The 14,979-nt window shown below is 47.0% G+C and overlaps 1 protein-coding gene across 1 annotated transcript; it reads left to right on the top strand.

The window, feature by feature from the left end:
- Nucleotides 1-9,646: 9,646 nt before the first annotated feature.
- Nucleotides 9,647-10,093, top strand: LOC106810982 (putative uncharacterized protein DDB_G0271982; the record flags this gene model as incomplete). The annotated part of the gene is made up of 2 exons (XM_014814489.1): nucleotides 9,647-9,757; nucleotides 9,998-10,093. Coding segments are annotated over 2 exons (207 nt in total), but the record flags the coding sequence as incomplete, so codon positions are not given.
- Nucleotides 10,094-14,979: the final 4,886 nt, after the last annotated feature.

Here is a 14,979-nt window from a genome sequence, read left to right as displayed (position 1 = left end):
CATGAAATCAATCAGCAGTATCTTTGCAGCGGTGCAAAATGAGCAGTGAACGTCATTAGGCTGTAGAGGGCGCTCGGATGGCAGGCGATAATCTTACTGGTCATTAGTCGGTAATACCTTGACTCTGTACGTGATGTACGCTACGTCACTCTGTTCATCCCGCACGCTTGTCCATGCTCTGTCCATCATGTACGGGCTGCTGCGTATCATCTTATACCGGGATGTTGATGAAGCTACATTATTATGACGTTGTGCGAAGTTGCAGATGAGGATGCGTCTGGCATCATCCAGGGATGCTGAGGACGCTGCGTATGGCATCATCTGACGCTGTTCTTGATGCTGACTATGGCTTCATTTCATCTGATTATGAAATTCTTGCAAAAACGGCCAACGTTTGGATTAGAGTAACGTGTTCATGTTTTCACAAACTAGAAACGAAAACCTTCGAGTTTGGACATTTCATAGTCAGGACATATTTCGTAGACTATTTCAACATTAAATTTTTCAATTTAAAAAATGAGCGCAGATTCGGCGAGCCAGATGAAGGTGATATTGGCAAACGTCTAGTGTTTAGTTTGGCTTGTGTTTCTGTTTGCGCAGCGGGACTATGTGCGAGAGGTACACACCGCACGATGGCGCCCTCTTCGTTGATAATTGAAGGACAATATTAACTCCAGTATTAGCAAATCTCCAGTAAAGCTATATATTGTTTTTTTGGAAGATGCCACTGGTAACTGGTTAGAGTTACATATATCAATAAAAAAGAAACAAAGCCGTGATTTAAACCAACTATTGCTCGATCGATCCGTAGATCTGTTTAATTTATAGATATCGAGAGTTATAATAAAATTTTAAAAATACTAAACCTGTTGCTCCAGAAATATTTCACGGTTAACATATTGCGTCACACTCCATATTTTACAACTCCAATCGCCTAGAGAAATCATATGCAGTATTCCATGCATACATATTCACTGGTATTACCCACGACAATATATCAAATGGCTTGCGGTTTACATATAATTCATCATCTTAGCAAAAATGCCATCCGGCAAGTTCAGCAATACACTGAGCGTTGATAGCGCTTACTTCTTATGCCGTAAAACACACAGCAAAATGTTTCAATCCAGGCGCCTAGCTATCGTGGTTCCCATTCATTTCGACTCATCATAATGCTGACAGCTTGTGTCGATTTATCCGTGAAGGTGCGGTCAAAATTACAGTTAGCAAAAGGCAAGCAACACGAACATCTTGCATTCTCTCGGCGCACACGGATTCGGGTAATTTTTTCGCGAAAAATGCGAGTTAATAATCCGAATCATCTTATGAGTAACTAGCAGTCCTCTCGCAGCAACATTCTAAACTCGTTTTTTTCGTATTGAGAGCGTAGGTAAACAACGACGTATTTATTTGGCGGGACAATGTCTCCACTGAGAACTAATAGCTTAAAAACAAAAACATCGACATTAAAACATAACATATACAATAAAAAATAAATAAAAATGAGTAAATAAATGAAATAAAAACATCAACATCGTCGCGTTCGTGCGTATTTTCCCTCCCCCTTTCCTCTCCCCGCACCACTAGCCGGTGAGACTTAACTTAATATATTCTCCGTTTCAAGCCGTCACGACTTGAAATCGTCTGACAGCAACGTAACGAATTCATCTGCGTTTCTCGAGAAAGCTTATAATTTCAACAGCAAACCCAGAAAATGTCATTACAGTACATTACGGCGCGCGCTCTTTCTCTCTCTCTCTCTCTCTCTCACTCTCTCTTTTTCTCTCTCTGTGTCTCTCTCTGTGTCTCTATCTATCTCTCTCGCTCCCTCTGGCTGCTGCTGCTGTCTGTAGCAGGACAGTTAGAACAACGGCTAATGCCCGCCAGGCCGTAAATAGTAGAGCTTATATATACTGCAAATGTAATTACGCGCGTCCCCTCGATCGTAATTAGATTTGAAATTCTTTTTAATACAGCAACATTAATTCTATTCTTTTGTGTCGCGCTCGGCTTTCATGTGCTCGTCTGGGGCTGAGGGGGATGACTTCATAATTCCAGTTCGCTGTTTTCCTTGGCGTATACGCAAGCTCGGCGATTAGCGAGTGCTTGTTTAAGCAGATTTGAATATAGAATTTATGATAAAAGACAAGTATTCATTCGGAATATAATTACGCTTTGCGAAATTAGTGAGAGTCGGAACAATGCTACGTGTATGTAATAGCATTACTCGTTGCTCGTGCCGTTGTGATTTCGCTCGCTAGTTTACCATCAATTTATTCTCGTCGGCGGCATAAACATTTAAAAAACAAGGAACAACGGGAAAAAGTTTTTCAAAGTTCTGACAGTTTTAGCTTAACTCTTGACGAACATATAATAGGGGGATAGAAAGTAGAACGAAGGAGATGTGCAATGAAACGTGTTGCTACATATTGAAACGATTTCATACGTTTTAATTCATCTAGGTATGTACATTGTAAACTTTCTAAACAGTCAAACGAACCGATACGATGTAAACAAAATCTCCCTACACCGCACTCTCCCCACACCCTCTGGCTCACCCTCCCACCGTAGCCTACTCACCACAACTTTAGTCCCAGGTACATTCCTCGTCTTACTATTATATCACTGTTGTCGCGCGCATGTTCAACCACCTCCCCTCCCCCGCGCTCTCCCATCCCCCAGCTCCCTATACTCCTCCTGCGCTCCCTTTCCTTCCTTTATCCGCGCTGGTTCTTTTCGCCACTTCCTTTGTTTTTTCCAGGTTCCTTGTTTTCCCCATGCATGCTTCCTGTCTCAGGCATAATGTTCTGTCCCGTGTCGGCATGCATGTAGGGGCCTACGCTCTCTAACATCATCATCATCATCATCATCATCATCATCATCATCATCATGTCTATCCGCCGCATCGGCCCCGACAGAAAGCGACGACAACGACGACGACGACGACGACGACGACGACGACGACGACGACGACGATGGTAAAACTAGTATTTATTTTATTTTTGAATAGCAATCATTAGTTTCGCAGCGGAAATTTCACAGCCTCTGCGCGCGCAGGCGCGCATAGACGCACGCACGCACGCACGCAGACACGTAGGCTGACGAGCCGTGGTCAGCTCTGCGTCCTGTGCCTAGAGCAAAAACAGGCCCTGATTCGCTGTGGACGCGTTGCGGGGCAAAGTGACGCTGCGGCGGCGGCGCAGTCGGCAGTCGGCAGTCGGCAGTCTGCAGCGGCGGCGGCGCTTCGCTTTGAAGTGACCGCGAATTGGTAATGCGGTTACGCATCTTTAGAAAGGGAACGAAATTTAGACAAGAAATCTGTCGGGAGCTGTCGCTCGAAGCACACGAGCAAGCCGTAACAGCACGGAGAACGAGAGAGGCGAGCAAGAAAGAGAGATAGAGAGAGAGAGAGAGAGAGAGAGAGAGAGAGAGAGAGAGAGAGAGAGAGGGCGAGAAAGTATGGTGTCAAATGCCATCGCGCGTCGTGGGCGATCAATGGCGACGTCGGCGCACGGACGTCGCACATTGTGTTCCCATAATGCGTCGACGTCTCGTGTTTTTTATATTCCTAAACTCTTCAACCACGAGTCGCCCTTCACACGGACCGTCGCGCATACAACGCGACGATCGCCTTTGTCAAACACGGAAAGTGCCCTTTTCAAGCACGTCGCCTCTTTTACCACGACGTCGCCTTTTCCAACGCGACGTCGCCTTTTCACCACGTGGGGACGTCGCCCTTTCAAACGCGACGTCGCCTAAGGTGTTCCAGAACATCGGCGCGTGCGCATCGAATGATCGACCATTTTGCTCGCAGGGTACGCTCGCTCCGATACATTGGCTCTTTTTAGGGGGGCGCCATGCACGCTTACCTTGCTCCGTTTGTGGTCGTGGTGAAGATGTGTTTTGCGGCCTTCGCTCTCTCTCTTTCCTCGCGCCATCGCTCTCTCGCTATCCTTTCTCTCCTTCTCGCTCTCTTCTCTATTCTGCGGTCTGCGCCTCTTCTTCTATCTTGTCGGTCGTCTCTCTGCTCTTCTCTCTCGCTTCTCTCTCTTCCTTCTCCTCCTCTCTCTCTTCTCTCTCTCTCTCGCTCCCGCTCTCTCTCGTCTTGTTTCCCTCTCTCGCGCGCGCAGCTCGCTCTCTCTCTTCTCGCTCGTTTGTCATATCTCTTCTCTCGCTCTGTCTCTAACTATGCTCTCTCCCTCTCGCGTTTCTCCCCTCGCGCTTATATTCTCTCGTTCCTCTCTGCTCTTCTCTCTCGTCGTCTCCGCTCTGTCTCTCTCTCCCCTCTCTCTCTCCTTCTCTTTAGTGCTCCCCTCTCGCTCTTTCAGAGCATTAAGTGGCAGGCTGTCACGAGCATAGGGGGGCGGAAGGTGTCTGAGGGGTGCCTGTGAAGAAGCATGAAAAAGTTGGCGCTAGGGCGGGTTTTGAGTATGCGATTATCAGAATGGTAGGAACGAAATCGATGTCCTCAACGTTCCGGCAAATATCAAAAAATTAAAAAGTGCGCCAGAAAAGTGTTTTGTCGCCTAAATCAGCTGTAGGCCGCCGATTATAATGATGTCGTGTAGATACCTATGTGTTGAAAGTCAAAGAAGCAATAAAACACCATGGTAAAGACATAAGATATAATCTTCCCGCCAAAAAAGTTAAAAATTAAAATGCCACCACCAAAACAGTTTGCCATAAATCGCTGTAAGTGCCCGGCAAGTAAGATCTGGGTCTCTATAATGTTTTTGAGGTCAATGAACCATGAAGGTAAGAAACTGTGATCTAGCTGACAAGCTTCGCCCAATAAAATTACCATCCACAATGGCTACCCAAACGCATTCTATTGCATAAAATGGTGTAACGTTGCACGATTACCAGGATAAGGGGTCGTTTCTCACAGATTCATGAGACCAGTGCCGGCAATAGAAGAGACACGCGCGTATGCGTGTAAAAGCAATCCAATGGGTATCATGTATATATTAACATGAGATGATCTCTGTCAGTGTCATATGATCAGATTTGGCTTGACTGAGTCTTTTTACCTGTCCTGAACCGAAGCCACTGCGAGTAGCACATCGCGATTGGTGCTTTGACACTGCATCTTTTGTACAAGACTGGATTGTAATCAATTTAACAATCTTGCTAGGCTTTGGCTGCTGCTGGAAGAGCTTGTCAGCATGAGTGTCATGGGGAATCATTGTCACCTCTCACAGACTTATAAATGGCATAGGAACTTCGAGGGTCTCTATAAGTAACGGTCCCAGATTGGCCCTGCTGATAAACAGCCATCTATTCACATGCTGTTCCTGATGCAACGTTAGAGGAAAGGTTTCCATCTTACGGGTTTGAGTGAACAACTGCTTCCTTGGTTTCAATGGTCACAACGGTAAGTGACTGATGTTTGCTGAATACACAGAGAAAAACATATCTCTCTATTTGTCAACGTGGTGGGGATACTCGCTGGAGCATGGGATAACCGAGCGAATCGGTTTGAGATGAGGAACAAACCTGCACCAAACAGCCCAAGCTGTACTTTTCGATTCACATGAAGGCAGGAACAGTACACATCCTGAGACTCTGGTGGAAGAATAGAAGGCCTGGCATCGGTGCCAATTCAGCTGCAATTAGGTGGCCTGAATGTAAAGTAGTTTATCACCATGAACAAATGCTCTCAATATTTACCAGTCGGTAAAACAGATTGAGCAATCGCATTGCGCATACCACCCACCACACTCAGTATCGTTGCATGTAATTATAGCTTGGTAAACTTCGCCTGAGGGAATGAAAGGGAAGCATAAAACAGGAGCCGTGTGTCTGCTTCTTGTGGTGTGCAGACAAATCTGAAGGTCAGCTAATGGGAGATGATCGATTCTGGCCCAGGTTGGAGTTCATTAGCTCTGTGGAGGAGGTTGAAGACTCTTAATGGCATTGGCTAAAAGATTGGAACAGCTGTCTTGGTTGCATACAGCGAAGGAAGGACTTCGCAGTTAAAGGCATCTTGTGTATTTGGCCACCCGGAGATGAGTACCGAGATGAAGGTTCTGTCGTGTTCGGCTTAGGCTGGCGCGTAGACTCAGAAAACATCTAACGCGAAACAGTCTTGTAGCATGGGTTTTGTATAGGAACAGAACACCAATTGTGATATTCGGAAATGTGTTGAAGAAGTTGGGACTTCTTAGGGTGAAGCATGTGCAGCAAGTGAAGCACAGTCACAATGTTGCATCAACATTGTTGAAAAGATTAGGTGTGGTACGCAATGACTGCCAGATCCATCAAGTAGATTTACAGGCGTACATTGTGCAAGTGAACAAGATATGAACAAAGTAACGCTGGCATATTTCTATGAATTTGCGGTGTGTAATCTAAAACATTTTATATTGTAATTTGAAATGTATGTTAGGAATTTGCATGTTTCCATCGAGTTCCCTTGACATAAAACTGGTATATTGAGACGAAGATCTGGTAATTCGTGGCAGCGTTAGCCATTTTCTGGCAAAGAAGCGTTTGTGCGCCATTCGGATAATGTTATTTTGGCGGGAAGATGATGATAGATCACAATGTGTGCTATATCGTGCTACTGGGGTCCCATTGACGGCAAAACATCTGTATAGAGACGCAAGATCTGGTACTCGATTTTATGGAAAACTGTGTTTAGTGGTGGCCATTTTCGAACTTTGAAGGCTTTTGGGCGGGAAAGATATTATTATCGAATTGACAAGAGTTTGATTGCGTTCTTTGACGTCAAGAACCTAGGTAAGACGCCAAGATCAGGGTACGGGGCACTAAAGCTGATTATTGGAAAACATGTTTCGGTAGCCTTTAATTATTGATTTTTGGGCGGAACCGTGAAGTGACCATCGGTGTCCCTGCAATTTGAAATCAGCATGAAACCGCCCTAGAGGACTTTTACATGCTTCTTTCGAGAAGGGCACACTTTAAGTAAAAAATGTCACATATACCGCCCACTACAATGGCCGAGTGCTCGTATATCGCAAATCAAATACGTACGCTACGCACTGGCGCACAGAGGCGCGGTAGCGCGACGTTGTTAGGACGCATCGCCGGCGTTCCGATAAGTGCGTGTACCGCAGTGTACGTGCGTGTAGCGTCGTGACGGGCGTGTCTACGTGTCCGCGTGTAGGTGCCGTGTACTGCGTGTACGGCGTGTAATGGTAGACGTGGGGTAGCGCCGTGTACGTGCCGTGGACGTGCGTGCACTCGCGAGACGGGCGTGTACCCGAGGTACGTGGTGGAGTTCGTGTCCGGTGCGTGTCAAACCGCTGTAAAGTGGTGTACGTGGTGTACGTGGCGTGTACGTGCGTGTGACCCGCGTGCACTGCGTGGTCCCGCGTGTTAACGACGTGTACGGGCGTGAGGACCTGCGGTCGTTGCGTGGACGGTGCACCGTGACGTGCACGGTGCCGTGTACCCGGTGTATGTGGTGTACACGCGTGTAGTGGCGTGTACGCGGGTACCGCGTGTCAGCGGACCGCGCGTGTCGTGCGTGTAAGTGCGTGGACCTCAGTGCACGTGCGGCACCGCGTGGAACCGGTGTATGATGCGCGGTACACGCGTGGACGTGCGTGGTATCTGCGTGTACGTGCGTGTACAACGGTGTACGTCGTGTACCCGCGGGTACGGGGTGTACACGCAAGATACACGCACGTAAAGGCGGGTACACGCACGTCCGCAACGTCGCGCTGGGAAACAGGGCCGATGCGTTGCCTAGCAACGTATCGCGCTAAACCGCGCCTTTCGTCTATGTACTGTGGCGGCTGTGCAGTTAGGTATCGTTTGATTGGCGAGAGACGCGCCGCGCAATTGACGATAGAGCGAGGGCTCGCAATTGGCTCTATGTCCATGATCATACGCGCTATTCAGATACGGGCCTTGGATGCTCAATTCGTCAATGGCGTCATCGTCAATTGCGATTAATTTGGAATTCGTGTATTAGTTGCTCAATTGAATGATTACCCCCGAGGACTGTCAATTGAAGCATCAATCGATCAAGTGAAACGTGAAATGATGATGATGTTCAATTGAACAATATCGATCAATTATAAGACGTTTGAATGAATTAGACTGATTGCAATGAACAATCGTCAATCGCTCAAGTGAACGTTTGATGATAAATTGATGTTCCATTGAATCCAATACAATCGATCAATGAACGTGTAAATTTGACACATATCCCCGCCGCTGGGTCGGGAGGGGGGGTTAGTGTAGTGAAGCGAACATACCCTGTTCATAGCAGTTAATCCGAGTGCGTATATTTTTGTCAGGGGCGATCAGATTTTAAGGAAGGAGGTGCAGTTGCAAAAGGGACACTGGAAATTTTTGTTATTCCTATAAATTCAATTAATGTTAACATTAGTAGGGTTCGGGTCCATAAGTTATGCTTATAATATGGTGTTGGCATAGCTGATTGAAATGAAGCTGAAGTTGGCAAGATAGATCAGGAGCATAATTACATAATAGACTTAACAGGGAGTTCTCCACGCTTTTTTATTAAGAGGGGGGCTGCTCAGTGCTAGGGGGGGGGGGTCCGGGGCTTGTAGAAGCCTGAAGATATCGGGGAAAACTGTGTGTAGACTTGTGAGCAATGCATGTGAGGTGAAAGATGTTTAATTGTTTGCATGCGCGAAAATCAAAGAATGTCGCGATTGGAGCGTGGTTGCACGCCGTCGCGTAGTTCCCGTTCACCACTCGTATTGCTAACATCATGTGTAAGTATAAGGCAGCGGGAGTTTGGACCTAGATTTTCCGCTTTTGGATGGCAATCGATAAGATTCTATAAAGAAAAACGAGATTGTTATATGGTACAGCATTGTACAGTGGTCGCTAATTGCCGGTACAGGCAAGCGACGCATGGGCGGTGAACTTTTGATAATTCAAACTCTTGGTCAGTGGGCGCAATGCCATGATTCCACATACAGCCTCGTCTGATGAAATGTAAAGGGTAAGAACCAGTTTACTGTTGCGTTCCATACATCTAGACTCTTGCGGGCAGTTGTTCGGTTAGCATGAATGCAAAATAATAAAGATGGGTTGAGAGAGCCTAGGAGAGTAAGGAGAGGGTGACAAGTGAGGGGGGGTAAGAAAAAGAGGACTGAGAAAAGGGGAAGATGAAAGTAGTGGGTGAGCGGAAAATGAAGGGGGAGGGGGAGGAGAAGAAGGGAATCGGGAAGTAGATAGAAGAAGGAGGTGAGTGAAGAGAGCGGGAAAGGTGAGAAGGGGGAACTATAGGAAAGGAAGACAGAAGTAGAGAGTAGATGAAGAGAGGAGGTAGTGCGAGGGATGGAAGATTTTCGGATCAGTATAGTCCGTAAGTTCGCGTGGCGGTGTAATCACAGCTTCCATCCATACCATTCATCATCTCACTGCTTCACTTCAGCTCCTCACTAGCTCAACTTTCCGTTATTCGCGGCTTGATCGGGCTGCTGTGGCTGATCACCCCTCTCATTCCTCCTCTCGTCTTTCCCCTAATGTCCCTCCCCCATCTTCCCGTCTGTGTATATTCTCCCCCACAATACCCACCAACTGCTTGTGAAGCTCGGACACGCGAGAGAGAGAGAGACAGAGACGCGAGCAAAGCGAGGGAGAGAGAGAGAGACGACGAGCGACGGGAGCGAGGAGCAGAGAAGAGTGAGACGAGAACGAGAGAGAGAGAGAGAGAGAGAGAGAGAGAGAGAGAGAGGAGAGCAGAGAGAGAGTGAAGAGAATGAGGAAGTACGAGAGAGACGAGAGAAGAGAGAGGAAGAGAGAGAGAAGGAGAGAGAAGAGAGAGAGAGAGGGAGGGAAACGGAACTAGGAGAGAGAGAGCGAGGAGAGATGCACGAGAGAGAGAGAGATAGAGAGAGAAGGAAGGAGAGAGATGAAAAGGAGAGAGAGAGAGAGACTGAGGGAGAAGAGAGAGAGAGGCGCGCTGCGGAGAGAGAGACAGGAGAGAGAGAAAGAGAGAGGGAGCAGAGAGGAGGAGAGAGGAGAGAGTAGCAGAGAGCGAGAAGAAAAGAGAGAGAGAGAGAGAGAGAGAAGGAGAGAGAGAGCAGAGCAGAGAGAGAGAGCGAGAGAGAGAGGAAGAGGGAGAGAGAGAGAGAGAGAGAGAAAGAGAGAGTGAGAAAGAGAGAGAGGCGCGCGAAGAGAGACGACGAGAAGGAGAGAAAGGGCAGAGAGAGAAGAGAAGAAAGAAGAGAGGAGAGAGAGAGAGAGAGAAGAGAAGAGAGACAGACAGACAGAGATAAGGACATGAGAGAGAGAGACAGACAGACGAGATATGAGACGAGCAGAGCGAAGAGGAGAGAGAGGAGGAGGATAGAGAGAGAGATGGAGAGAGCGCGAGGAGAGAGAGAGAGAGAGAGAGCGGCATTAACGACGCATGTCACATGGGCGGGCGCGCGGGGGGGCACGACGGAGAAGTAAGCGTAGCATAGGGGCGCCCCGCCCTAAAAGAAAGAGGCAATTAGCCGAGCGAGGTAAAACGGCGCGAGCCAAGAAGTGGGCGAAATTAGATGGGCGCAGCGCCGCGGCGATGGATTATCGGACACGGTTAAAAAGGGCCGACGCGGTTAAAGGCGACGCGCGTTTGAAAAAGGGCGACGTCGTGGTGAAAAGAGGGGACGACGTCGCGTTTGAAAAAGGCGACGTCGTGTTTGCAAAAGGGCGAGCGTCGCGTTTTGAAAGTGGTTAATGCGTGCGGACGTCGGTGTTGACAAGGGCGAGTCGTGGTGAAGAGAATAAAAACACGATCGCGACGGAATTAGGGAAGCGAAAGGTGCGACGTCGTGCGCGAGCGTCGCACATTTGAATGCACAACGCGGATGGCATTGGGAACACAGAGAAAGAGAAAAAGGAAATATAAGAGTAAGAAGGAAAGGAGGTAAAATCTGAGTGATGGAAATATAGAGAGAGGGATGCGCCGATAGCAATGGAGGAAGCCACAAAAGAGAGAGCGGAGAGAGGAGAGAGAGAGAGAAGAGAGTAGAGAGAGCGAACGAGGAGAGGAAGAAAGCAGAGAGAGGAGACAGAGAGAGAGAGAAGGACGAGAGAGAGAGGCGGAGAGAAGGGGAGAAGGGAGAGACGTGAGGAGAGAGTGTACAAAAAGGCCAAAAAGAGTGCAGAATAATAGGAAGAAGATTTCTTGTTTTAAGCGTGGCAGTATGCATTTAGGCTGTAATAGACCGCATGCGTATAAAGATATAAATATATAACACAATATATGAACTCGCTGAATATACTGCGTGTATTTATTTAGTATTATTCAGTTTCTATACTAATAATAACTAAAGACAACGCTTCCATGCCTCCCGTCGTCTACTATTGGGAATTCATGGGTAAGGCTATATATATATATCATTAAGACATAACGCGTTTAGGCAGTTGATATACAACGTCCGCACTGTGATTTCAGGTACGACGCCACTCATAGGGTCACATGATTTTCCGCACGCCTCACTCGCATGAGGACCGGGAACACTAGGCAGCAGAAGGCGGATTGACGGAATTCTAATGCTAGGCATGGTTGGACGATGGTGATACACCTCTGATATATTTAACATGGGTGGTTTCATACGATAGTAAATGTTTATATATCGATCGCGGTATCGGCTCAATCTAATAAATAAACTAAATAAATATATATTAAAATAATATCAATAATATCATAGATATATAAGTATCTTAGTTATTTATGATTTTTTAATATAAACTAATAACTTGATATATTAACTTATATATAAGATATATAGATATTTATATATATGTGTGTGTGTGTCGTGCGCGCGTGCGGTGAGGTGTGCGCGGTGGGTGTGTGCCGTGCGCGCAGTGCGTGTGTGTGCGTGTATCCGTGCGCGCGCGTGTGTGTGAGTTGAGCTATAATATTAGAACACTGCCTGGTGTTGATACAATTGACATATGACAAGGCAGGGCAATGGCCGGGGTAATTTGCTCAGCTGTATGCACGCGTCATCTAAAGGCGATCGGCTATTTGTGTGAATTGCTGGCGGTCCGCTCTGCTCTCGGCACGTTGTAGCCGTGTTCTTCGCGCCTGTGGGCATTCGTGCGCGGCGCTCGTAATGCTTTAGATGGCCCCTCAGTGCGGGACGAAGGCTAGCAGCACGGACACGCAGCATCATATAGCTGATGGCAATTGAGTTGCGTGACACTGAAGCGGCAATGATAATTACGGTGGTGCATTGACCGCCACTAACCAGGGATCACAAGAGAGAGAGAGAGAGAGAGAGAGGGTCGAGATGGAAGAGAGGGAAAGGGAGAGCAAGAAATAGGAGGAGCGAGAGAGAGAGAGAGAGAGAGAGAGAGGAGAGAGAGAGGAGAGCGCCGCAGCAGAGATAGAAAGAGAGAGAGAGAGAACAGAGAGAGTGTGTGAGAGAGAACAGAGCGCGAGAAAGAGAGAGAGAGAGAGAGTAAAAAGAGAGAGTGAGAGAGAGAGAGAGTGAAAATAGAGAGTGTGAGAGAGAGAAAACAGAGAGGAGAAAGATAGCGAGAGAGGGGCTGACTGAGAGCAGAGAGAAAAAGAGGCACACACACATAGAGAGAGAGAGACAGACAGACAGACAGACAGACAGACAAACAGACAGAGAGAGAGCGAGAGAGAGAGAAAGAGAGAGAGAGAGAGAGAGAGAGAGAGAGAGAGAGAGAGAGAGAGAGAGATAGAGAGAAAGAGTGCGAGTGAGATTGAGAGCAAAGAGCGGGAGAAGGGGGGGGGGGCTGACATGTCGTCTGAAACGAGCAGTCGCATGTCGCAGAATCGCGTGGTCGTACGGGACAAATCCCGCGATAATATGGTTTCCGGATGACGCATGCGCACTACGTGATAGTTTCCGTCTACGCTTTCTTACGAGTTCCAAACTATGGGCAGGCTATAGCGAGTGAAATTAATCTAACGTGAACATGAACCTAAATGTATTAACGAGTAGAAAAGCGTTAGAATTCCATTCACGTGACCTCACGTGATCCATGTGACGCGGTGGAAAAATGCTAGTGGGATTTTTCTATGCTGGTCTGGGAGATTTGTTTTGGTTTTGTGTGCACAGTGAGCGGGGTACACGTAATATTGCGTGTGCGTGTGCGCGCACGCTACGAATCTATAATATAAATATCATCGATTCAGTCGCGTTTATATTAAAGGTCACCTGTCTATGTGAAAGAAGCTTTTCCTTAAAATGGCCACTTCTTTATGCTTGCCTTAAAAGATTATGAGCAGGCATCCCCTCACACACAGGACAGCCACGCTATGTATGCTAACAACAGCGCGTAACGGCAGATCAGTTCCAACAACATATCGACTATGAAGTTGAAGGTCACTGCTGCAGCGATTAAGGTCAACGTTCACTCGCAAGGTGGCGCTGCTGTGAAGGTACTTTCACGCCATCTTTCTTTTAATTGAAGTGACTATAGTCAATCGAGCTTCGGTCTCGGGTAACATTGATAATCTCAGTCCATAAAACTCAATGCTTATATCGTAACCCGATAATAATTGTGTAATATTATAGTTCGCGTGTATGATCGGATGTGTTGGCTGTATTGGTTCGGATGTGCGTGAGCTCCATGTAGATGTTACTACTGGCGTCGTAAAAAAATGTCACATACGTGTTAACTATACGTTATTAATAATAATAATAATAATATTATTATTATTATTGTTGTTGTTGTTGTTGATGTTGTTGTTGTTGTTGTTGCTGTTGTTGTTGTTGTTGTTGTTGTTGTTGTTGTTTTCTTTGTTTGTTATTCTTTGTTACGTGCTCTGGTTGTTTGTTTAATGTTTCTGATGTTGTCTTTTTGGTGCTGTTGTTATCATAGTTGGTGCTGCGTCAGTTGTTGTGTGTTTTTATTGATGCTGACAGCAACCGCGCATATATGCTCTAATCAGTCTTCTATCTCAGCGTCTCTCTCTAATCCGACCACCGACGGTTCAGAGATCAAAGAACACACAGTTCTTCTTTGCATGCGCGTTTCTTTGCGTTGTCCTCTAACTGCCCTCAGACAACGTGAGTTTATGCACGCCGCAAGAGGATTCTTCGTACAAGCATGTTTGTTTCATGGGTCGCTACATACAGAAGCGGTCAACTAACTCAAGCGGGCTCAGCATCTCTCTCCGATTCATTAACGCAGCTTATCCGAGCCGAACGTCGACTGGGCAAGTAGCCTCATCCCTCAATAGAGCTTCATTAGATAGCATCATCAGTAAGACAACTGATTAAAATCCCCCCAGTATAATAGTCTAATGTCGATCTGAATATGTCGAGTAGGATATTGCCGACCGCTAGCGTGGGCGTCTGTACATGTTATGACGTCATCGTTTCATGGGTATCATGGTTTACTGCACATACCATCTCGCAGTAGTGATTGTCCTCACGTCATTAAGAGACAAATATGATAAGTCAAAATATACATGCAAATATCATACAAAATATGATATGCAAGCGCTATCCGACCTATCCCAAAACCTGCGCCACAGGTCTAACGGCGCTGCGGCGAATATCGCCTGCGCATTTCATCACGTGACGCGTCTGTGGCGACATCTATACGTGCTCACGTCGCCACCACCTGCTCGGCAGCGCTTGATGGGTGTTTAATCTCCGACGAACTGGTCGAACATTCAACACGAAATTCACAAGGGGCGCGACACGTGACCCTGCATGTAATGCGCATGCGCAGCAGCGATTCTCGGCAGAATTTGCATGCCAAGTAGAAGCGGTGATGATCATGCGATGGTTATTGAGTTATCGATCAATCGGTTGACTGGTGCGGCGCGATCAAAACATAAAAACACTATCCGTAATTTAATAGCTGCCCCTAATTGCAATGCGTCCACCGATTAACAAAGCCGCTCTAATTCTCTCTCGCACCTACAAGTGAGAGTGGAGCGTGATCGATCGCACGCGTAGCCCAACAAAAGCCCCGAGTATGCCACACACACACACACACACACACACACACACACACACACACACACACACACACACACACACGACG

Source organism: Priapulus caudatus, unplaced genomic scaffold, assembly GCF_000485595.1.
Source record: "Priapulus caudatus unplaced genomic scaffold, Priapulus_caudatus-5.0.1 Scaffold492, whole genome shotgun sequence".
Classification (NCBI taxonomy): Eukaryota; Metazoa; Priapulida; class Priapulimorpha; order Priapulimorphida; family Priapulidae; genus Priapulus; species Priapulus caudatus.
This window is presented reverse-complemented; position numbering and strand designations above follow the sequence as displayed.